The sequence below is a fragment of the Rhea americana genome, unplaced genomic scaffold, assembly GCF_003343005.1.
Source record: "Rhea americana isolate MKP2758 unplaced genomic scaffold, rheAme1 scaffold_251, whole genome shotgun sequence".
Lineage (NCBI taxonomy): Eukaryota > Metazoa > Chordata > Aves > Rheiformes > Rheidae > Rhea > Rhea americana.
The window spans coordinates 379433-405719 of record NW_028186370.1 but is presented as its reverse complement, the minus strand read 5'-3'; the positions used below and the strand labels follow the sequence as shown (position 1 = coordinate 405719).

At 36.9% G+C, this 26287-nt stretch overlaps 1 protein-coding gene across 3 annotated transcripts in view; it reads left to right on the top strand.

Annotated features, from left to right (window-relative positions):
• The window catches only part of SEMA5A (semaphorin 5A), a 304442-nt gene that overhangs the window by 241778 nt on the left and 36377 nt on the right, over window positions 1-26287 (top strand). For all 3 annotated transcript variants that reach the window (XM_085307061.1, XM_085307059.1, XM_085307060.1), the window contains exon 17: window positions 21511-21736. In XM_085307061.1, the coding sequence (XP_085163187.1) occupies window positions 21511-21736 (226 nt within the window). The remainder of the gene's footprint in view (window positions 1-21510; window positions 21737-26287) is intronic.

Genomic DNA, 26287 nt, shown 5'->3' with positions numbered 1-26287 from the left:
ACTTTGATGCGTCACAGATGGTTTTGAGCACAAAGCTGTTCCAACTTATTTGTTCCCTGCATTTCCCTTGGAAAAATGTTAAGTGGTTTGTGGTTAGTTTGTTGKTTTTTTTAAGTGGTGAAGAAATTGTACAAGTTCATAAAGAAAGGCTCTTTCATAAATGGATGCATACTTGTTTGATTCCATTAATTAAGGTTAGCAAACCATATGTCTGTATATTTTAAGTGTACAATGCAAACTCAATACAGTTTTTCTGGCTGTGGTTTTTGAAAGGTAGATGAGAAATTGGTACAGTTATGCTATAACAGAAAATTTAGGTTTAACTCTGCAAAGTTCACATGATGTAGAACTTTTTTTTTTTTTTTTTTTTTTTTTTTTTTTTTTTTAATATCACAAGACCTGATAGGCATCTCTAAGAAGACTTTTCAGTTAAAATCTACTAATAGTGGAGTCCTTTCTGTTAGTGTTTAAATTAGAAAGAGAGGGTATCTTTATATACCTATGACATAATTTGCATTGTTAATACACATTTATTTATTAAATGTGTTTATACACATTAAGTACATGATAGTTGAGCATATTGTAAGCATTTAGTGTGAACCAAGAGCATAACCGTATCAGGAGTGAACAACAGGTGCCTACATTCTGAAGATTAGCTTAATCCAGGTTCGGATGGCTGCCTGAGGTAAAGGATAATGAAGAAGAAGGCGGCTACAAAACTAAGTATTTAGACTTTTTTTGAGCTTTGGCGGTCTTGATGCTTGACTGTATCCCTGTAATTCATGCTGAAGTCAGATTCTTCTTTGGAGAATGTGCTTTCAGCTACATTCCCTGAACACCATTCTGCTGTAAAAAAGTGACTTAAGGCCAGAATGAATTTACCTGGTTCAGTTAGTGGTGCAATTCTTATTTTTTTTTCTTATTTCTACTATTTTTGAACTAATCATTGCATGAGCTTGGGATTCTTTCATTCATCAAAGATAGCAAAGCATGAACAACTTCTGTGAATTACTGGCGATAATACTTGTATCTCAGTTATTGTATGTCCTGTAAGTCCATGTGTAATTAAAAGCATTGTGTAACATAACATTGGAGCAGCAGTGTTCCAGATTACCCATGCATATTAGAAAAATACAGCATTAGGAAACTCAGAGAGTTGTCTTAAGATAACTAGCTTGTCTAGCAACAATGCTGCTATTTTCAGATCAGGTACCAGGAAGCAATAACTGCAATCCCTGCTGTATTGAAAAGAACCTTCCTGACTTTCTAAAGTTATGATGTCTCCATTTTCCAGCCCTTAAACTGCCACTAGGACAGAATTAGTGCAAATTCCAGGATTTAGAGTAATGCAGTTAACAAAGAAATATTTCAAACTTGGAGGAAAGTATTCTCAACCCATTTGTACTTTGAATTTTTGAAATGGCTTGGAAATTACAAGCAAGTCTGAAGGACATGATCTGGTTAGGGACTGAAAGAGTTGATGGTATATGATGAATCCAATTTAACCTATACTAACATATCATACAACTTCATAGTCTACCACTTAGTTATTATTGTCACAGTAAAGTCTTGAACTAAAACAAACAAACAAAACTAGAGTTGAAATTAAATTGTACTAAAACCTTTATTACTGTTACCTTCTTTCCACTATCTAAACTTTTTAACTTCCTGGACAGTCTTTGTAAAATGATGATGTGCTAGCGCTTCACAAAGTGACAAATGAGGAAAAGAATTTCAACTTTTCAGAAGGCTGGTTTGTACTGGAAAGTGTTGGAGCAGAATTTCCCCCACGTCTTTTGGTATCCTTAGAGGAGATGAGTGGCTGCCTGCAGTTGAGGGAGCAACTCCACCTGGCTTAGGCCTCACTACTTTTCCTTACCTTATGATTTACAATATTCTCCTTGAATATTCTCCTCAATTGCAGTTGAGGGTCCCATTCTGTCAATTTTCTTGACTCCAGAGCACTGAAAAGATATGGTAAATATAAGAGGTTCAGCTTTGTGTCTCTTCCCCAAATGGTATGAATATAGAGGCCAGAAGCTATGGAAAACAAATGAAAATGTTAAATGTCAGTCTCTGCCTTACATCATTTCCTAGATGTTTATGAAAATATCCAAACATTCAGAAACAAAGTCTAATCATTCTGAATAGTTCTATTCTTCCTTGTCCTGTGTCTTCGTTTAAAGAAACTTCCACTTTATAGTCCTATCTGCATCCTCTTTAGTAGATGAGTATAATCACAGTATCCATCCTCTGAGCAACAGCTGGGGAGGTCAGGATGTGCATAGATCTGTGCTAATATCACACTACAACCCAACCAACTTAGATTTGGAGGACAGTTTCATGGCAGTGATCATGACAGCCTTTAAAAGGTTAGGATAATTGCTAAATTGTGCTCTTAGTTCTTCCAATTCTAGGCTACCTGTAAGTCTCCGAAGTAAACATTTGTTCCCACTTCTCTGGAGACTTAGAGCTTTTTTTAAATTGTCTTGAAGAGATACATTCGCAAAGCCCAAACCATCTGTATAGCCTTTTCTGAATCRCAAATGCTTAAATGCACCATAAGTCTTTTTCCCATAATTTGAAACGAATATTTTCTGTATTCTGAATCCCTCTATGTTGCCTAATAGTTGTCTTCGGCCCTGCCGGTCAGCATTAGAAATACATCTGCAGAAAAGAGAGGAGAAACAGAGACCTAACCAATATTGTCAGTGATTTGGATTCTTTATATCACTAATGCACATTGCTATGAGCATTCATACTTTTCCCTCAAGCTTAACTTTTTTTTTCAACACAAGCAACCTTTCCTGCGATTGGGATGTTCTCAGAAAATGTGTAATTTAGTTATTTGTCCATATATGTTTTGATCTAAGACACCTAATTGTRTAAGGTTCAGAGTTTTATTTACTAGAAATACCTCACAAAATGTTGTTACTGAATGCTTCTTAAGTATATTTATAGAAGCAACACTTTTTGGATCAAATATTAGCAATTACTTTTAATTCATTTTCTAATAATTATAGACATATATATATATATAATATTTGCATGTGCATGTGCATGACTAGCACTAGTTCAATTAAAGATCCTTAAGAATCTTTTAAATATTCTACCCTGTGATATTTATGGATGCTTTATTTACCTTTCCAAAGCCTTTTAACACTATCAAACAAAAACTGTTTATTTCTATGGTAGAACTGTCAAGCATATACAACATTTACCTCAGGTACATAAGACTCACACACCTCTATCGCTATAACAGGTGGACATCAGAGAATATGTAAAACATTTATACCCTGTGTTGAGCAGCACTTTTGTTCTCATAGTTTAGGAACTGCAACAGAGAAAGGCTGAGGTTCAGAGCATCCGCTTAACTGCTGACCTTTCTTCCTTGAAGATCAGGTGTCTCTTTACCATCACAGAGGAAATTTGTGCAAAGGCAAGAACAAAAGCCTCTCAAATACAAACTCATCACTGAGCCATCCTTCCTTCCTTCCTTCTGAAGAGCTACTGGAAAGAATTTTATTGCAATTAATCCATATAATCTTCTACAGACTCTATCCCCCTATGCTTTTTTCCTTCTAGCAGTTTCATTACAAATATGAAGCACAAAAGAGGGGAGAAAAGAATATCGTGCAAGGACAGAGCTAATTCTGAACTGATAGTAAAAATGTATGCCTTGATGTACTTCCTAAAGTCTTATTCAAGCAAGTGAGATCAATATCTGATACTTCACCTTTATTTAAGCACTTCTGTCACCAGATTAGTTATAAAAAGCCCTAAGAGGGGAAAAATATATCTATAGTAGGAAAGCTGGTCACAAGGATGTGGTGATAGCTTATGCCTTCCCACTGCAAGTTTCAATGGTGCTAACAGTAAATGATGAAGAAATCATATCCTTACCAATTCAAATGCATTAGATAGTCTAAACCTAAGGATTAAGAAATAAGGTTCAAAATCAGTTACTAAAGAAAAATGTTACTTTTGGCATCATGTTGTATTATATTCTGAGAGAGGAAGCTGAAAAACTTATGCTCAAGGAAAGATAAAATTCTATCTAATGTATAACCCATAGAAAGAACCTTTTTACTGACACCATTTAACATGAAATCTGAGTAGCATGCACAATGCAAGGTTTGCTTGAAAGAACCTTTTTACTGACACCATTTAACATGAAATCTGAGTAGCATGCACAATGCAAGGTTTGCTTGAAAATTCATTGCACTCAGGTTGCTTGAATTCCCACCAGTTTATACATTCATCATCCTGTTACCGTCAGAAGGAACAGAGCATACATCCAGAGCCCAGAATTGTTAGTCTGAGTCTTAACTATCTAGTAAAATCATTAAAGCCTAATCAAAGACAGTCTAGTTGCAACGATATGAACACAGTTTATATTTTGTACAATTAAGATATATACACAAATTTTCTAGTATCTCTCCTGTTTTCTGGTTTTATACTCACTCTTCCAGGTTGATGAGGATGGGTATGCAGCAAATCGTCAGTATCACAAATCCTTTGCCTTGACCAAATCTTTGATATTGGTGGTTTCTTCCTTCTCCCTTTAGGATCTGGTTGGGTTCATTTTTTATGTTTGCTAAACACAGTACGATTTGTTCTTTATTCATTGGTCTGAAATCCCATGTTGCAGTTAAATTTATTATATGTGGTGTGTTTTACATATATTGGATGCTTGTTCTTTGTTTTGTTACCTCTAACACTGATTAACACTGCTCCCACGGTTGTATTCTTCAGATAACCAGTAATTGACCATTGATGAGTTTTTCTATAGCCCTGGGTCTCAGGCATCTTAGGCCCTTAGACATCGTCCTGTGTCTGTACTTTCAGAGCTTCTGCTACCATGTCCTTACTCTTCTATACTGTGTTTAATTCTAGGGTGAGATAGTTTGTTCTACTCAGAGTAACTACATGTTGTAAGGATCTATTAGTTGCACAGTATATATATATATATATATRTAACAATAGACATTATACAGCACAATTATACAAAGGTTAAACCAAAGTAGGTAGTAGTGATCTGGGCGTTAGATAATCGATGTTACATGCAAAAACAAATCTCCAGGCAGAACAAGACAAGTCCACATGAAATTCAACAGGTCCCAAGGCCTGTGTTGTTAGCTCAATGCAACTTCATATTTACTGAGCTACAAAGCTATGTATATGTATATACATATGCTTTTTAATTATGACCAGATTTCAAATGGGCTGTGTATGCCAAATGTACATCTCGGGAGGATAAATTGTACTTTCCATACATGCAGTGTCAGAAGAAACACTGGATTTAAGTATTTGCATGTGTAAGTGTTTACATCCGTGTTTCAGAAATCCCATTTCCACTTTTGGTTGTGATGACCTTGATTTGAAAAAATTTCTGTGTTTCTGGAGTTTTATGTAATACACTTGACTCCCACTGGAATAAATTAAATAATGTCAGAAACTTCTTAGTGCTGGATAGCAGTGTTATCACATGAGCAAATAAAGATAGGGCTACTTTGTTCGGTCCTTGTAAGGAAAGACAAGTCCTCCTCATTTAACTCTTGATTAATAGATAACTCCCCTATCAAATGCAGTTGTCGTAGGGTCATGTCTCATTGTCTCTGATGCCAGACAGATTCGTATTTGCTCTCTTCCTAACAGGAATGAGTTGGTACAYTGTACTGATGTGACTACATAATCTTAACATTACACTCCAAGGTTCTGATCAAAGGCCCTTCCAAACCGAAGATTCTTCAGTTCATCATTCAAAGTGGATATAAAGCATAAACTCCTTATTCCTGTTCTTAATATCCTGTACCTAAAATTATGTATGTATAAAAAAAACAGTCTGGGTATAAAATGGGCACACACGACTTCATTAAAAGAATCCTGAATTTGATGTTCATGTGACCACTTAGCATGCAYGGTAATGCTTTGTTTTATTAGAAATGCATATATGTTGTGTGCCCCCTTTTTCTTTCTGTTGTCAATGGAAGAAAGGAAGCAAGCTTTTTTTTCAGATAAAGCACAACTTTAGCATCTGAGTAATAATCAAATCTAATACCATCATTATCATGAGATGTGATTTCTTGTATCTCAGCATCCTCCTCTGCTAAGATATATGTTCCGAGGCTACACTATTGAAAGAAATCATGGTCATATAACRTATTTGAAGATGTTGCTTGATTTCTAATATGGAATGATTGCAAATATTTTGAGGTTTAATGTCACAGAGTATTATCACAAGTAATTCACGTTTTCCATAACACRTATTATGTTGTACTTTTCAGACAAATGAACTGCCATATGAGTATAGATTCTCTGTTCAAGTATAAGCTCTTCGGAACATTCCCATAAATGAAATGGAATGACTGTTCTCTTCTGAGAATGATAAAACTGTGCCAGCTCAAGCTATTTCTTTCTAGTGTCCTTAAAAARAAATTACCTATATGCATCCATCCATCGCAGATTCTTCCAAAGGAAAAAGTTAGTGAACCTTCCATTCTGTAAAATCAGAAACTTTCTTTGTTACCGTGCAGAGTGATCATTATATTTTTTTCTTTTCTTTTTTCCTCTCTCTCTTTTTTTTTTTTTTTTTTTTTATTACCAGATTTGAAAAAGTGCTTCCATAGTTTAGAAATGTTTTACCTACACCAGCTACAGTTCAAGGAACAATAGCTTCAAAGTTTTGACTTCTCACAGACCTATCCAAATACGGTTACAGCCGTGTCACTCCATAGGTAGTAAAACTTGCAAAACTATTCCTTTTCCTAGTATATAAAGAAGCAAAAATTAAAAAAAAAAGGAAAGAANAAAAAAAAAAGAAAAAAAAAAAAGTTCTGTGCCAGAAGAATATGTATGGGAGCAACTCATCTGAGCAATTCTTCAACTCAGAGTAAGAAAATAATGTAATAATCCATGATCTTGTATAAACTTAAATTTTTTAACAAACATGTATGGTTCCTCCTTACTGAAGGCCTTTTAGGCATCTTTCTCATGCCTCTCTACCAGCATAACACCTGGGAGTGAATCTCTTAGGTTTCATATTGTATTGGAATCCAATAACACAGAAAGTTTACGCCGGTTGGTATTCACCCTGTGATTGCCTTTATAACCCAAGAATGAACTGCACAGCATGCAGGCCTCATCTTCCATACCTCATCACCACTACTAAAATACGTACGTCTTGCTGAGAAGCCAATGTCCAAGGACTTGCTAGACCAAAAGTACTACATTATGCACATAGAATAGAAAGATAAAAGATTTAATACCTTTCCATATGTTGTTTTTAAACTGCAAGAGTGTGAATAGGTGAATTAGTTGCTACACTTGGCGTTAAAAGAAATAATCATGTGAGCCTTCCCTTTAAGGTACTGTGATAATTTCTCTCTGCAAAGCAAAGCAATTGCTGAAATTAATGTTCTGTTACCTTCGTTCTCTCTCTCCCATGGGGTCCTGCAGGCTGCCTCTGTCCTCACACTTTCATCCCCAAATCCTTGCCAGCCACCTGCTTTTCCTTGTCAGTAAAATTTCTTTATATATTACTRCTGTTATTTTATGTACATACGTTAACATCTGCCTGTGGGTATGCAAACTCAGCCTTGTGTCATCATCCTGTCTTTATCAAAGACCTTTACTGGGTTTATTTCTTTTCTCCCTTTAGGAGTCTTAAGGAGGAATTGAAAACAAGGCAGACTGCCTGTCCTATCCAGTCTGGACCATCTTCTTGATAACCCTGTCCTTTCTACTATTAMTGCTCTTACTGATGTTGCTTTGTCTGTGGGTAGCTAAAAGAGAGACTTCTTTTTCTCAGAACTTTGGTGTTTTGGTCACAAATTTTACTGATTATCTTAGAGGAGTAGAAAAGCAAAAGTGTCTGTAACTAGCTTTTCTTCTAAAAAAAACCCACAATCTCTTTCATGATGATTTTTTCCTTTCCAAACGTGCAACTTTGCTGAGCTGCCTTTTGTGTCCATTTTTTTGCCTTTCTCAAGTAGAATTTCTCCTCTGAGCTAGGACAGTTATCTTAAATCAGCTACGCAAACTCCCATCAGGATTTTGTTTGATAAGCCAGAACTCTATAAATGAACTGATGTTTCTAATTTAAAAGCGCAGTATGAGTACACAATACAACAGGAATGCAAAATACTTTTTATTATTTTTCTATAAAAAGCAATTTGCAGTCTATAGCTAACACTTTTATAAGTCAGTTAGTAATGTTACTGGCCTGAAAATGCCAAAGAGTTGACATGTACTGATCGAACTGCCGAAACAAAGACTGAATTACAAAGCCCTGTATCTGGGCAATTGAATCCTACCTGAAGGATACAAGCAAGTTGATAATCATGCATAAAAAAAATATGGGCAATTACCTATTTATACTTACCTGTGCAGTTTCACTTAGTGACATATTAAATGCGATCCTGTGAATGTTCTTACGGTTACTGTCACAGCTAGAGATATGTTTTGATATGTTTGTTTCTGGGTTTCTACTTTTCAACYAGGCAACCCGTAAAATTTGATTATATGATTTGAATTGCCTTTTCGTTCTTTTTTTTTCTTTTCTTTTTTTCTTTTTTTTTTTGGGGGGGCAACATTTGCTAAAGCATAGCCAAGGGCTCTGACAAATGAGTTCTGCTGACACTTGCTAGGGTGGTTTAAGCAGCTTGTAGCTCAGGTATTCCCCTTTACTAAAGGTCTTATTTTCTTGTAGTGGAGTTGGCAGAAGCAAACACGTCTGCATCTCAGTTGCTGTGCTCCAACTGATTACAAGCTATGACTGAAGACAGTTTTGTGTTTATACATTGGACTATAACATTAATGACTGAGGTATGGGCACACATTCGCTTCTGTCAGCCCTGCTAAAACTGCTGCCTTGGGGAAAGGCAGGTGCCTGTGGTGTGATAAAGTTTTTAATTGCACTTAAGTGCACTCTAAGTTGCATTACTCTTTGCTTCAGCGTGCCTGGGTCAAGGCCTTAAAAAGAGGTTTATAACATTTAAAAAATACTTTTATCCTACCTGCTAAACTCATTTCCTGCATGTGTTGTCCTCCCTCTCATCATCTAGAAAGAGAAAATTTTTGCTTGCAATGGATTTGGGTTTTTTTGTATGTTTGTTTTTTTCCTCTTTTCACTCAACCACAGGGGTCTAGTGTGACCTTTAAGCTAGGAGGACATAGATGTTCATATACACTTTAACTTACCATTCTTATTTTCCCTCCTAGTAGATAGAACTTCATAATATTTGGAGTTTATGGAGGCAACAGCAATTTGTGAGATGGTGGACTGATGTTAGCCATATTTTACAGAAAGGATACCTTCATGAGGCCTCCAAGTCCATTCTCAGACCACCAGTTAAATGGCTTTGTTTTAAAAAAWGCAGAACATACACTCTCTGCTGCCTTCATTAAAAGCTGTGGATGATCAAAATCCTTGAATGTGTAAGCTACTCATTTTTTGACAAAATATAATTTTAATAGATTTAAGTACTTACACATCTTAATACATTTTAGCAAGCAGCTCTGCTTTTCCCTGCGGCTCCTGGGTCTGAACTGGCAACTCTGAATCAAAGTCTATGGCTCTTTAACTATTCATTTTGTCTCATTTCTGTCACTGACACATTTATCATGTAGCAGGTACTTTGGGTTATCTCAGGAATGGTGACATTGTAGATTTTTTTCATTTAAGTGATTCTTTGGAATGAAATATACAGTAAAGATATTAAAATAATCAGATTTTCAGACAAAACTCAACTTCAAATCTTTCCAGTTGTAGCTTTCTCAATTTTTGATTTCATTTTTTGTATGGAATATAGTTTCTAGGTCTTTTAAATTACAATGGGGGAAAAAACCCACAAAACACACTGCAGTCAAATGCTTACTCTCCAAGTAAATTTGCAGAATTAACAGTTTCATACTCCTAGGTCTGTTTTGATATATACATCTAAGTGGTACATTATATTTTTGCCCTTAGATTCTGAGTTTAAAAATATGTAAGTTCAGTTAAATCTAGACATATGATTGTAGGAAATAAGAATAATGATTGTACAGACAATGCTGCACTGACAATATAAGAAATGACTATGGACAAACAATAAGATTCTGAGATGGTCTGCTCTGTGACTAGCACTAAAATAGTAGCAACTATTTTGTTTTTCTACCTTATTTGGTGGATTTCTTTTCACGCAGTTGTTTTTTCTAGGTCAAAATATTCTGTAAGTAGATGTATTCTCAGTGTGTAAGGTTCCGGAACTGTTCTACGACTGTGTAATTTGAAGCCTTGTGAAGGAAATCAGTCATTTTTCTCTGTAGGAATACCACCCCAGTTCCTTATCCTCAGACTCAAGATTACAGGTGATGCAGCTTTTACTTTATTCCCCTCCTACAAAGTTGCACATTGTGGTAGCAGCCTCTGGAGTTAGTGGTATGTGGTATGTGGTAGCAGACAAACCAAACTAAAACTCATCTGCAGATCTTCCCTTTACTAAATTCAGGTAAAGGCACATTGACTGTAAGTATAGTTAACAATGGATAAACCATGACAGCATTTGTAAGAACTTTTGGAAAATCATAAAATTCCTTCTCAGGAATCAAAGACTCTAATTTTTTGTAGGTCACAAAGTTGCAAATAAAGTAGTTGTAGTATTGCCTGTGAAAACTAAACCTACATTTCCAAGCCTGCACAAGCAGATATCATTTATCAGTGCCCTCATTTCAGAGTTTCTGGGCTTCCAGAAACCCCTCCAAAGTCTACAGCCTATCWCCTCAAGCTCCTTCCCTTTCATTCACCAGCAAGTACAAAAGCAAAGCCAAACACCTCTAAATTCTCTTCAAAGTCCCAGATTTGCTTCCAATTTTGATGTTTAAAAATTCTTTGGTATGGATCTCAAAACAAGAATAGAGCTGTTGTTGTGTTTCTAGAAGTCTAGAGGAGGAAAAAACTAAGCCATGGAGTAGAAATCRCGGTAGTTTATTTGTGATAACAGATTTGCAGTCATTACAAAGGAGCAGTCTTTGTAAGTGAAGAACTGACAACCGTTTTATGCCTTTTTGACTATTGARTTTTCTTCTACCAGCTTTAGTCCAACTTAATAAATATTTGGATAGCCATATTTCCCAACAGTTATAAAAGTACATTTTTAAGTTAGCAATACCTATTTCAGCAATGTAAAGGAGATTTTTCTTTTTGTCAGGCATTACAGGGCCCATGTGAAAAATGTAAGCTTCTTAGTAAGAGTATGTGAAGCTAATCACAAACAATTGAGTTATTACAGCAAAGTAAATCACCAGTTATCCATATGACTTAATCCACCTTCTTTTACACTTGCATTTGCATTTGTAATGGATTAAAATCACATGCACAGATCACTACTATGGCCCAGCTGAGTAATTTGTGAAGCTGCAGCAACTTAATTATTCCAATAAGCTGATCATATTCTAATAGATGGAATTTTGAACAACCTCCTTTTCTCCACTTCTGAAATATTAAGAAGCAAAATCACAGCCTACAGATGGATGCATTTCTTTCCCCGATATTTTTAAATTGTAACTAGTACCCCCTTATTTTCAAGGCACAACTGAATTTTCTCTCTTTACGATTAGTTGTACAAATACAGATATAAGAGCGGATGCTTACACATTAGTTGAAAATGCTGGTCTGAAGATTCCTTTTAACTCATGTACAAGTAGCGCATAATTTAGCTTTACTGATATTTACATTTCACCACCTGCTTGTCATCTTATTTCTTAGATCTGCAGGACATGTCTTACTCTCGTTGAGGCCTTGTCTACATGGAGAAACAGTGCCTGCTTAGTTGAAATCAGTTTTGGACCAATATAATTAAATCCATACCATTATTTATAGGTGGACAGTCTCTTCAGCTTTATGGCCTTGATTTTTTATTGTCGTGTGTGGTCTGTTTTCATCAGCTCAGTAATATCTTGTACTTTCTTTGTTCAGGCTTTGTGGCAGTCTAAATGTTACACAACATATAGGGCAAAAATAACTGAATCATTAGTCCTTTGACAGCTGTCTTCTGTCTCACTGAATTGTAGTGGTTTCTCGTGATGCTGCTCCAGGTTTCTTGTCCCACCTTCCCTGAAGTTCTTACTCACAGCAGAGTTGCTAGAATAGGAGACGTGTCTGTGCTCTGCCAGGTAACTGTTCAGCATGCTACACCACAGTTAAAGGGGAGATTTGCAATAAGATTCTGACTATGAACTGAAGCAGCTGAACCCTGGATACCTATCCCCTAAACAACCTGAACAACTGCAAGATAGTAATTTTCATTAGAAGGATGGGATGCACTCTTAGAAGCATTAGGGTCTCGAACCACTTAATCAGCTTCCTTTGCTAGATAAACACCCTTCGTGGCTCTTTTAAGCCAATGGAATTACTGGAGAACCTGGAATATTATTTATCAATATTTAGGACTGGCAATYATATGTCTTTGGTTCCTAATTAGCGGCAGGTCCCTAACCTACTCTGTGTGGCAGAGTATTTACAAAAGTACTTAAGTGGGATATTAACAATAAGTAATGCACACAAATGCAGAAAGACATATTTGCATGAATGTGGTAAAAATAGTAAAATTTGTTAACTAGAAAAATTTCAGTTGGGGAAAACCTGTTTGCTAGCTCCTTGAGTGTAGCTGAATATATATGTATATATATATTCCTTAAGAGCACATTGCACAGCTCATCCATTTTGTGAGGTTTTTTGCCATACATAATAGGATAGAGTAAAACYGAAGGAGGAATGAGAAGAAAAATTTTCTATTTAGCCCATGCATTTTTAGAGGCATTTTTCATTYCCCAACAATTAGCACTGTGTTCAAAATCTTCAGTACACTGAGAATGAAAGGAACAGGGTAATTTACAGGAGGATTATATCAGTGTAAACAAAAAGAACAGTGTGTTTTTCATCCAAAGAAAATCTGTGGTTAAATCAGTAAGAAAGGTAATTCCATGTTCAAAGAGGAATAGGGTAACCAGACAGACTATTAATTCTCTTGTGGGCTTTAAACACCCCCCTCAAGCTGAGGTGAGTATCCAGTAAAAACAGGTGTACAGTSTGTAGTTGCAGCCTGTTCAAGATGCTGAATTCTGAATGCTTATTAGACAGGCAAGGACATGCCAGAAAAGACATCTGTATGCAAAATTCAAATCCATCTCACTGAAATACATTATGTTTTAAGTAAACTTCATTCTTAATTTGAATACAGACAATAAATTCCACTAGTCAGTTCTTTGACTAATTTTGAGATACTTTCATACTCAGATTTTAAGAACAAAAAAACCCACTGAGAATGGGATTTTGGGCATTTTTGGACTTGGAGTCCCATACTGATTGTAGTTTGGAAACTCTTTCTTAGCAGTCTGTGAAAGACAGCATGGTTGCAGTCGCGTGTTGTTGATTTGCAGCTCGCCCAGAGGTTTAAGAAAGAGAGTTGGTTGAAAGCGGTTTCAGTCCAACTAAATATTGAGTTGGAATGAGTGTCTGTTGCATAGCACAGTAGGAAGCTAACCTCTAAACCATTATAGCATTATTGATTCTGTTTTGGTGCCTAAAAGCCATAAGGATGAAACAGGATCCCATTATACAAAGACTTGCACAGAGATGCTACAAAAGGCTTCTTTCTCAGAGTGTTTGTGGTCTAATTGTGTAAAAGTTAAGAGGATGCGGGGAGGGGAGTAACTATATTAAGTGTTAGCAAGCTGCTCTGGGCACAGGATGCAGAACTGGGCTCTTCTAGTATGAGCACTGGGATCACACCAGGGACTCCTGAAGCATTGATACAAATGCTGAGCTGTCAGCAGGCAGACTTGCTAGTGTGGGCTTTTGGTTTTACTACTTTCCATTTGTTGACTAGCAGTTGTAAAAATACACATAAGCTTTTAATGTATTCAGTTATTTTAAAAAARTCTTGATAAATTCATCCTGTTCTGTATCATGTAACAATTTCATTTCTTAGGTGCCTTTGGGTAAGATGGTTAATTGCGATATAGGTCCATAAATGGATTAGACTTGAAAGAATCCAAGTTAACTACTATGCCTCTTTCCTGTGTTATCTTGAAGCCTTTGTCAGAATAAAGAAGCATTTTCTGACTTGGCCATTTCTACTTCCATTTTGAATATGAGTTAATTCTAAATACATGCATTAAAATGAGCTCATACTATTAGGAACTGCTGCATATGCTGCATGAGCTTACGTTATTCTAAATGTTTCTTCAGTGCTAATGTGATTGTGTGCATCATTCTAGAGTGTCCATGGAACAGCATTTAAGAATAAAATTCCCAGTCCCTCAATGCAATTCTGCTGGCTTGTGGAGCAGAAGGTGTTCCTAACAAACTCTGTCCCCTTTGAGATATTCAGTTAAGCTACACAGAATTGAATGATTRAACTTTTATAACAGTTTTATTCACAAAAATTTGGCAGGGTTGACATGAAATATAGCTTCAAACAAAATTATACAGTTATCAGAAAAGATAAGAGGAAACTGGTGGTTTTCTTCCCTCCATAACTGTATGGTTAGAACATAAATACTCAAGTTCTTTGCGCAAAGTATAATAGTTTTATCAAGAGATAATCACAGCAGGAATTTCCCTTCTCTAAGTAAAGCGAAGTGGTTTAGAGTAGAGAAGAGATCTGAATACAGATCTCACATTGCAATCTGACAGCTTGCCCGACAGGTCCTGAACTCCTGCAGGGGGAATGGTTCTGAACTCCAGCCTTAATTCCTTTTACAWTTCCCTTTACTGTAATGGAAATTCTTGCAGTTCTTTTGTTAAAAATGTACAAAACAGAATGAAAGAATTATGCTCAATCAGTAGTTGGAGAAACAATAATCAGTTCACTTAAGAAGAAACCTTGAAAATGTTCCTTTTGCATAGGGCAAAATGATTTGCTCCCCCTCTCCATTTAAAAGATATTAAATGTGCRTTACGAGCACCACAAGCACAGCCTTTACTTTACAGCACTCCAGGATTGCAGCTGCCCTCAGAAGCAGTCTTTGAAGTCCTGGTTTCACTGAAGTGAATGGAAATATTCCCACTGATTTTAATTGAGGCTAAAATATGCCTATAAGCTAGGATATAGATAGGCCTTTGCATGATTAATGTGCAACTAAAATCTTAGAAATCTTTTCAGTTTTCATTTTTTAGGTATAGCTGTGAAATCTGCACTGTAGAAGAYGTTTTGCTTAATGGAAGCAGTAAGGCTTGAGTATTCTTTCAGATCATGCTTTTGAAGAAGTATTAGAAATAGAAGTAATAGAAAAATACAAGAATAGAAATAGAATAGAAAAATAGAAGAAGTAATAGAAAAATAACAGTAAGTAAGGTATATCTTAAAAGGGCAACATGATAAGGGGCTGGTTTTGTCTTTCGTATGTTTTAATTTGAAAATGCTTTCTAGGTGGGTAACACTAGGTTTCTGTAGTGAAAATAAATGAGATAATCCTTTTCTTCCCAAGGATTATTCCAAATATATTTTTCAAGTGCTGCATGATAAAAGCTCTATCTTTTGATTCTTGAAGAGGAAAAGGTTATGTTAGACCTTTCAGGAAATGAGTGATTTGATGGGTAAACAAAACTATTATAAACGTAAGACGATTTTCTCTTGAATTTTGTTTGCATGCAGGAGCTATCCTTTCTTGTAACTGCATATTGCTGTTACAARCTCAAAGGTTGAGAGGTGGCTGAGAGATTCAAGTTGTTTTATCTTCGAGCTCTCTCTTGCCCCAGGTGGCACACTAGACCATTCGATATGTATCAGTAATGCTACTTTCTACTGGTACCTTAACTTTTAGGCCTGTCATACTRATGATTGGCATGAGGGAACAAAAAGCAAAAAAATGTCTAAATCAAAAGTAAATCATAAAAGATAACAATTGGGCTGCTTGTATTTCAAAGTTTTGTTAATGTTGATTTAGCTGCCTTGTGAAGATTATCTCTCACGTCAASAGATGAGGAAGAAAAACAGGAGAACAAAAAATAGTGCATTGAACATAGGCTTACTATATATATTAAAGAAATTATATGAGTCTGTAAAGCGAAGCCCATCCAAAATATAAGAATGTAATGTAAATGGGAATGGAGCAATCTTTTTAAATTCTGATTTTATTAACAAAAATTTTAATTAAAATACAGATAAGATTTCATTTTGATTTCCTAAGRAAGTGAGTCTCAAAATATCACACTATCTGTGTAAAAGTTTTGGAGATGGTTAGATTCCTAAAAATTTTGAGAAAAGTGGCTGCAAAGAAGAGAAAATAAAAAAGCCCCTATTACTTAAAGACAGAAAGAAGGTACATGGCTAATAGTAAATCAGTGTTTATCTCCTATTATTGTAAAATAACTGAATTTTGAGTTACTATGCCTTTCCTTACATTACTGTCAGTATGCTTTGTGAGAATTTGATATTTTAATTTTAATAGGTTTAATTAATTTGTCTTTAATTCTTTTTAATGTCTACTTTTAGTAGACATATATATATAACATATATATTCATATATATTTAATAATTTGTCAAATAATTTCGCTCTAAATGTTGAGCTGTTCCCAGAAATCTAGTCTTTAATGGTCTTACTGCATGTCTGCCAGCACTGAAACTTACCAAATCTCAGCCAATTAACCCACACTGAAGTACAAGTTACAGCATGGTGAATTAGGCCACAAAACAGAACAGTTCACTGCTTAGGTTTTTCCAGCTCTTGTTGTTGGTTTCTTGCCTCAGTAGTTTCATCTGAGGCATTTWTACCTTTGTGTGCCCTGTTTTATTATTGAATAATAACAACTGCTTGAATTGCTTTGGAGAGCGCCGTATGTCTGAGGTCCCACTTCTGTAAATTTTTCAGGCATTGGACAAAGTGAGAAGAGGAGCTAATGCCTGGAGTGTGCTCAAGTGTGTTGCAGAAAGAGGCCTCTTTCATCTTGAGAGGCAATAACCAAAAGGATGCTAAGTTAAGCAAGTGTAACTGCTCATTTCCCAGTATTTTCTGAAGTCTTCCTGAACAGACTAGCTAGCATACCTAAAGAAGGAGTACCTTTGTGYCTCTTTGATACCTTCTTTAGGACAGCTTTTGATAAAGAAAATTGAAAAAATAATTAAAAAATAGAAAAAATAGAAAAAAAACAAAGACCAATAGAAAAGACTAAACTCTGAGACTGGAATACTGAGTGTATGGATAGGATAGAGAAGTGAGTGCAATCAGTGAAGTGAATGCAGCCTAATTATGGCTGATAATCAGTACCTGGTATTGAGCACCATTCACTGAGCATAGGAGCACCCTACTCAAACGGTCTGTGCTCGAGTTTTCTTACTCCTGACAGAAGGGAGAAATTCACAGACATCTTTTTGGAGACATGGCTCTCCCATATGGTACCCAAACTGCTCTCCCAGCGTCACATGACAGCCTCCAGTACTGTTACCTCTGCTTCTGAAGGCAGCAGATGAAGCAGTCAGTTGCAGGCTTTCCTGTCAAGGTACTTCCCATGTTAAGAACATATTATCAAAATGCTAATACCAAGTCAGTCCAAAGCCAACATCCTATCACCAAAGCGGCCAGCAGCAGGAAGAGCAGGAAATCAAATGTGCCTTAATATTTTACTCCAGATGGTATGCAAGCCTCCTGGTGTCCGTGACTGTGCAACTTTCTGAGTCACAAGGCTAGTGGATTTTTTTGCGTCATTTTTTGTCTTGACTTCCAATCCTACATTATAGATGTCTTAATTGCTTTGAAGGGGGAGCACAGCGTCCCATGGAAAGGTTTTCTGCTGCTTAACTGGGTGTTGCGTGACTAACCACTTCATTTAGCTTTTGAACTTGTAACTTRCTAGTTTCATTTGGTGTCACTTGTGTGTTGGAAGAGACATCATTCCCTATTCACTGTCTGAGTCACCCATGATACAAACTTCTGTATTCTTCCTTCAGTTGTCAGTTTTTCCTGGCTGAAGAGGCTTGTTCTGTTTAGCTGCTTCCTGTATGGAACATATTCAAGAGATGGGCAACCCAGGGATTTATACAACTCTGTTTTGTTCTGATTCCCTTCTCTAATTATTTGTAGTCCTCAGTTTGTTTTTTATGGCCACTGAGCTAATTTTTTTTTCATGGAAATGTCTACCGTAATCCCAAGATCTCATTCCTGASTGATGAAGTCAGCTAAGAATCCATTATTTCTTACAGAATTAGGAATTGCTTTTTTTTTCTCATGTGTGTCACTTCATGTTTGTGCAAACTGAATTTTGTTTGACATGTACTCATTTGATCATGTGAAGTTACTTCATCTTTTACACTGATTATACCTCAGCACTTCAAACTTGCATGACCTCCTAGATGATTTAAACACAAATAGCAGTTCAAATATTCTAATCCCTGGTGCATCCTGCCAGTCAGACTATGTCTTCATGGTAGCAGCACTAAATATATCCTCATATGTTCTGAATTGTACCTTTTCTTTTGATTTYCAAATTTGAAACTATTCAGAGCCAGATCGTTGTTCTGCTTATATTGGCATTTTATAACATCAAATCACACCAGTACTTTCACCAAGCACTGTGCTATTCCTGAATTCTCCATGGCAAATGAGGTGTTTGGTAGAGCGGTGCAGCAGTCACTGTGAGAGAATCTAGCAAGCTCTACTGGGCAATGATTAGTGCCATGACTTCTTGGAGACWCCTGTTGTTAGAACACACATTTGCATTTTCTCAGAGAAGGATTATTTACTACTGTATGTGTTCTCTGATAGGAGTAATCTACATGTGCATTTGTTTGCCCTGATTTTCCCTGACATTCTGAACCTTTCATGGGTATTACCACATGGTTTTTTATACAGGAATGGCAGCAGACACACTTTTCTGTAAGCTATGCACCAAGAAGAAGAAAGAATTAAAGAACGACCTCTACAAGTGCTCTGAGGAATATCTTTCTTCTCTGACTCAGATAASAGGATATAAGTATGTCCTCTATTAGGGTGTGTGTAGGGACTCATTACTTGAAGCACATCAAGTACATCATTATTYTTTTTTATTTTTTTCTAGAGTGAATGAGCTGACCAGTTCATCTCAGAAATGTGTTAACAAAGTAGCTTTAAACATGTTAACTCCAGTTAAGTGCTTCCTCCATCGCTTGTTTCTGTTTGAAAAGTGGTTTGTTGCTAATTTCACAAACTCTGTTTCTCATGCCTCTCAACTGTCAAATCCATATCTACTTCAGAAAGATTTCCAGTTTCTAGCAACTTTTATATCTGATTTGAAAAATATCAATACAAAAACCCATAGCAAATGAGGAACTGAAGTTTTTACATCATTGTAAAATAATTATTAACATTAATATTGCAGCAATTACTTTGCTGATTGAATTATTCCTGTTTATATGTTACTAGATAAAAAGACTTATATTTACAGGACTTCTCCCAGTTATTGAATTTTTCCAAGACGATTTTTTTGTGTTAGCAAAAAAAAAAAAAAACAAAAAAACAAAAAAGTACTTTGATTTGGAAAACTGAATATATGGAATTAATGTGGCAAATGTTAAATGGATTAAAAGCTGGCCCACTGACAAATTGAAAAATGTGGTGTTAATGGACAGATATAAATGACTGGGGAGGTTTCTAGCAGGGTCTGCCTGGAATCAATTCATGGGTCAATAACATTTTTATTAACAGTCTAGACTGTAATGTAAGACTTGGTCAGTAAAGCTTGACTGTGGCATAAAAGCTGGTGAGGTAGTAAATAATATTCTAGATAATTGCAGAAGCTAATAAAACATATTTTAATATTGACAAGCACAACCCTCTTGTATGTATTAGGAAACTATATGGAGTTGTAAAATTGTGATTGAGACTAGATCATCAGAGATAATTGGATTTACTTAAGCCCTTTGTGCAACACCGTGGAAGGGAAAAGCACAAACACACCAGATACTTGTATTAAAGTAAGACTATCAAATGGCATAGGGTCAAGTTCTTACCTCTGCGTGCTGTGTTGATAGGAGTGCTTCTGGAGTGAGAAGTCAGATTTTGGTATTCAGTCTTAATGAAGATAAGAAAATAGGGAAAAAGGGAGACATAAGGATACCCAGGACCTAGAGATCAGGGTGTCCCTGATTCATACCCTCTGAAGCTTTAGAAAGTTCAGCTTTCTTAGTTTATGACTGTGGGGGGTATTTGGTGTGAAAAATACATTTGAAGGTGCGGGTCAGGGAGCTCTTTCAGCATCATTGATAAAGAAACAGCAAAATTCAATAACTGGAAAATAGGGAGAAAAATGAAGCCTTGAATTTACTTGCTCTTTGTTAGCTCTTGTTATAAAATAGAGGAACAGCCCATGTGGGGAGGTGATCAGTGCTATATTTAAAAGGGGGAGAGGAGGAAGAGAGGGAGTGCTCTTTCTGAAAGATGTACTATAATCTGGCTGTTGAAATATACTGTACATTGGGAGTCAATAGGCAGCTAGGATTGTAAGCTGGGTTATTTTAGGGTTCTGGATATCCTTGAGATGTTATTGTTATGAGTTCTTCTTTACAGTCAATTCTTCATACACTAGGAGGGGAGCAGTCATACATCAGTCTTGACTGTAAAGACTGTCCTCAGTCTTCACAGCAAGACTGACTAAAACAGAGTCTTGTGACTTAACCAATTGCCTAAAGAGGTCATGAGAAAATTTATTTCCACAATACAAGTTGAGAGCAATTGCCCTCAGTTTAATTGGGTATGTTAATAACTTAGACCATCTGAGGCAAGAGGTAGTAGACTGAGGAATGTATGAGATAAAAACATCTCCAATGGGAAAAAGGGAAGCAGACAATTTATTAGATGTTGAAACATGGTGGTATCAGCATGGTTAGGGATAACAGAAGGAGGAAATTAAACTGCATTATGTAACTGTTATTTCTCTTGTGTCTGTGATTTTTAGTATCTAGAGGAATTACACATTAAGTTACCAGGCTTATCTTCAAAAGATAAGCCTCTGAGCATCAGAGGATCTCTAAGAGCTCAGAGGTAGAGAGATCATTTTAAAATTGTTGTCCTACTGATGGCTACTTCCTTTTGCCTTTTATGATTTGTCAACATGAATTCATTCTGATATGTAATGGTTGTTCAGTTTTGTCGGTACAGTTTACAGAGCACTTCAGTTGCATCAGATAAGCATATTATGTTCTGGAAAATGAATGGGTAGGACCTACAGATGTTGGTCATTCTCCTTAGAGAGCATATATTGTGAGACTTGAGAATATTGGTGAGTTCTGCATTTGTTTCTTAGGTGTGGTCTGTTTCCTTTGGTGTGTATCAATCCACAAGGAATTTGCTTCTGATGAGTTTGGTAATGCTGGGAGCTGTAGGTAACATGTACCAAAGGGAACTGGATGGTGGTTGTTGGAAAGGAAGGAAGAAATAGCAGAGAGATTTTCTTGTTAGTTGTTTTCTGTTGTTGTTGYTGTTGTTTAATATTGTTGTTGATGTTATTTAATGTTATTTTAMATGTTTGCATTCATTCTGGCCATTTTCTTTCAGGAGTATCAGCCATGTAACACCAATGCCTGTCCAGAGTTAAAAAAGACAACTCCTTGGACACCTTGGACTCCAGTCAATATTTCAGACAATGGTGGCCACTATGAGCAACGATTCCGATACACCTGTAAAGCACGCTTGCCTGACCCAAATTTGTTAGAGGTGGGGAGGCAAAGGATTGAAATGCGTTACTGTTCCAGTGACGGTACCAGTGGATGTTCGACAGACGGTAAGCACAGACGAAGCAGCTGAACAAGGCCATTTGCTAGCAGGGTGCCTGTAGTTCCATTTTCAGCACAGGGTGGAAGCTTTTGCTGGCTGATGTTTTGCATAAGAGAACTGATAATGAAAAGGAGAGCATAGGGATCACAATGGGGAAATTAGCTTGCATTTCTTCAGGACATAACTTAGTAATTGAGACCAATCAGGCTTGGTCTCAATTGAGACCACTGTGAGATTTACCAGATTATTTTTATGTTCTTTAAATTAATATACAAGCAATGACATGGTGGTCTAGCTCTTGGAGGAATTCTGTCATCTCCTTATATTCTGGCGACTTTTTACTGGGGGAGAGTTTGTGCAATTGTAAGGTATTTGATAAGTATTTTGCTGAAATATTTAGTATTGATAATGAGTAGAACTTTTTGCTTAATAATTCTCAGTAAAGTAATTTGCTCAGTAAGGTACTAAATTAAATTTAAATTAGCATTTAGCAAAGATKTTGCTTTAGTAGTGATGATTTATGACCAACCGTTGTTGTCCTAAACCAGACTTCTGGGTGGTGGTACAGGTCTTCAAGCACTTAGATGTTTATGAAACTTTTACAAAATTTCATGAGATTAAATGGGAAAGAATATATTTTTTTAGMCAGATAGTACAGAATTGGGAGACTTACGACAACAACTAGAAGGAGATCTACAGACGAATTGAGATGTTATGTACAGTGGAACTGATGGCTGATATGTTCTCACATAAGGATGGCATGTGCTAAAGCCAATGCACTAGTTAGAGGGTTGGTTAGACTAATTAATACCACAAACTAGTGCAAGAGCTAGCGTATCTTAATTCACATTACTACAAGGAAGTTAAGCATGGAGACACCTTTCTCAGCTCTGAAGGCATGAGCATAAATCCTCTCCTGGATTCGGTGCATAAGCTGGCCCTTTCTTACAAAATATAGTGCCTACTCCTTGTTCAATAAAATGTTGTATTCAGACGGAGTGCRAGACAAAGGTGTGGATTCACATGCATTCTTTGCCTGATTAGCTTGAAGGTTTTTCTTAACACTAGATTCCTGAGCATTCTGGAGTTGTAGCTTATTTGTTGCACCTTGGTGAAGCTGCTGTTTTGCTTCCTTTGGAAATAATTAATCATTGGACAAAGATTTGAGAATGGCTCTGTGGCCTAGTAATTTGGCTGTTCATCTGGGAGGATCTTTGCTGACTAATCTCAGTACTACTAAATATTTAAATATTTTATATTGAATTGTCAGCAGGGCGGKAGCTAGAACACATCTGCTCATTCTTCCTAATGAGTGCCTTCCTACTTGCATCGTAAATTTGTGCTCATTCTTTGACTTTTTCATTGGCTAGTGAGTCTTTAATTATTCCATGAATAATGAAACTACTTTAATGACTACAAGGAAAGGCAAGTACCAAACATACTCTCTTTGGTGCAAGAGRTGTGGGTACAAATGCCAGATGGCAAAGGAAAGGATCGAACCTGGCTCTCTAATGTTTCAAGTGGCTGTATTAGCCAATATGCTTTTGGATAAAGAAGTAACAGTCTTGTCTCCTTTAGCCATGTTTTATTTTGAGCCTGTTTTCTTAGATGTTTTCTGATTATGGATGTCAGAACATTATAGAGTGAAATAATCAGAGCATGCAGTATTTCGGTTGGCCAATATGATGAAACTTATTGACTACCCCTGAACTATAGGACCTAGGAGCACTTCCCTGCTTCCAAGTCTGGGTTTAGGTCCACACACTAGGCCTCCACTGCTCCTTAATTTCATGAGAAGAAATCACATGTGTGAGAATGATGTAGGGTAGCTGTAGCTTTAAGAACAGAAGGCTCTCACAGAATGGGAAACTATGCACTTTGGCACACACCTTCATGATTTCTGGAAAGACAGCAAGGAAACGTCATAACTTCTACCTCACCAGAGCCTGGATACCATGAAACATTCTTTTCATTATCTCCATGTTGAAATGTGGCAATTTTTCTTTTATTGAAAGATTAATCCTATTACAGAGTATTTGGCATACCTCATTAACACGTCTTCTGTGAAGATCAGATCTGTTCTCTGCAGAAGAGAGGTATTTGTTAGTAATTTTCTTACTTCCCATAATCTCCCACTGTGCAACCACAGTCATTCTGTTTTAAATGGAATCACGTTTCACTGTCAGAGAGTAGCAAACCAAACTTTTTGTGGATTGTGAGCCTAGAGATAGAACTTGCCAAAAAGCATTGGACTGCTGAATATGGTAAGGCTTCTACTGGAAACGATGTTCTTCGTCAACAAAACAGTAGCATTTGCACACTGTATTCCTGGTTGTCTGACCAGTTTGACTAAGAGGAAAGAAAAAATCCCTTTTTTTCTGTCTGCATCTGAGTTTTTGTGTAGTGCTCAGATGGAGAAGGGACAGGCGTTTGAAATAAATGGAGAGAGATTTTGTAGACTTGCACAATTTAATGTGAATATCCTTACAGTCAAGTACAAACAGTCTAGAAATTACATCACTGTAGAATTTCATGTGTGCTTATGAAGCATATAAAATATCTATGCTAAACATACTAATTTACATGCTGTAGGATTTTCTTATATGGAAACACTATGAATCATATTGGAAATATGAGCATTTCATCCAAGGATAAAAATTTCATATGGTTTACGGTTGCCTGATTTTTCTGTCTTAAAGACTCCCCGCGGCACATACCTTTTATTTAAGAGACAGAAAGAGAGAAAAAGAGAGAGAGAGAGAGAGAGAGAGAGAATAAAATCAGAGAAAATGATTTCTTCAAAGGACATAGAAAAACACACCTGGAAACCAGAATTTAAGATATCCAATTTGTTACTACTTTCACTATACCTAACGTAAAACAATAATTATTTTTAAAGGTGAGATGTAATTTTGTCTTGAGTTCTAGTTTAGTGGACATAGTCTACYGTGAACAGATTGATTAAAGCCTAATGTTACCCATAGGAAATCTGTAGCACATTCAGAATTTAGCTGAGAATAAAACAGGTGCTGATAATCTACAATATCCTACAGTGAGGAGGAGTACATGTTGAGATATTATCTCTTGTACCGGCTTACTGAAGCTAAGTGGTGTTAGCTTGAGATAAGAACAAAATTAATTGTTAAAGTTAAAAATGAATTTGATGAAAAACTTGAGTTTAACAAATAAAAACTCTTCAGTGGAACTTTCGGATTGAATAAACACAGAAAAGACAGAGTCCTCATGATAACTTGGGAATCTTCCCTCTGCACACTGTCATCTTTTTAAATATGTCATATTTACATTGTGTTAATGTTTTTCCTTTCATAATAAACAGGATTTTGGAGCTCTGGGGATGATGGTCAAGGGTCTGGGAGCCCAGGTGATCTTCTTCTCAATCCTGCCAATGATGGGGAAGGATAGGAGATTTTCACAAGTTAACAGCTGGCTGCACTGCTGATGTTGGCAGCAGGGTTTTGGTCTATGATCATTGGACCCTGTGTGAGGATCAGCAACTGATAGGGAGATATGGGATCCATCTTACTAAATGAGGTGTATGTSTCTTTGCTAACAAGTTGGCCAGCCTGGTAAAGAGGGCTTTAAGGTAGGGAGGACGTGGGAAGGGGAGAGTTATAAAGACAGGGTAGTCAACAAAACACGGCTCAAGTTGGGAGGCCTCCACYGGGTGCATGCAGCCAGGGATGCGTGTGTGAGACATGGCTGTGGGGGATCCCGTTGCAGCCCTCGGGGAAAATCTATATGCCTACCTCTCTGAAATGCCTGTACACCAATGCACTCAGCATGGGGAATAAACAGGAGGAACTGGAGATCTGTGTGCAGTCACAGAGCCATGAGCTCATTGCAGTTACACAGACATGGTGGGGTAGCTCACATGACTGAAGTGCTGTCATGGATGGCTATGTGCTTTTCAGTAAATAGTCTTGGCCAGCAAGGCGAGGTGGTGGAGTTACTCTTTATGTGAGAGAGCAGCTGGAATGTGTCAAGCTCTGCCTAGGGTGGATGAAGAGCAAGTTGGGAGCTTATGGCTGAGAATCAAAGGGCAGGCTAACACGGGGGACACTGTTGTGGGTGTCTACTATAGGCCACTAATTTGGAAGAGGAAGTCTGAACCTGAGGGGGAATTTCTTCGCTGTGAGAGTGATGGAGCACTGGAATAGGTTGCCCAGAGAGGTTGTGGAGTCTCCTTCTCTGGAGAAAATCAAAGCCCGCCTGGATACAACCCTGTCTAATACGCTCTAGGTGACCCTGCTGAGCAGGGAGGTTGGACTAGATGATCTCCAGAGGTCCTTTCCAAACTTACTGATTCTATGATTCTATAATTCGAAGTCGATGAGGCCTTCTACAGACTGCTAGAAGCAGCCTCACAATCACAGGCCCTGGTTCTCATGGGGGACTTCAACCACCCTGATATCTACTGGAAGAACAACACAGCTAGGCACAAACGGTCCAGGAGGCTCCTGCAGAGCATTGCGGATAACTTTTTGACACAGGTGATGGAGCAGCCAATGAGGAGGGGTGTCCTGCTGGACCTTGTACT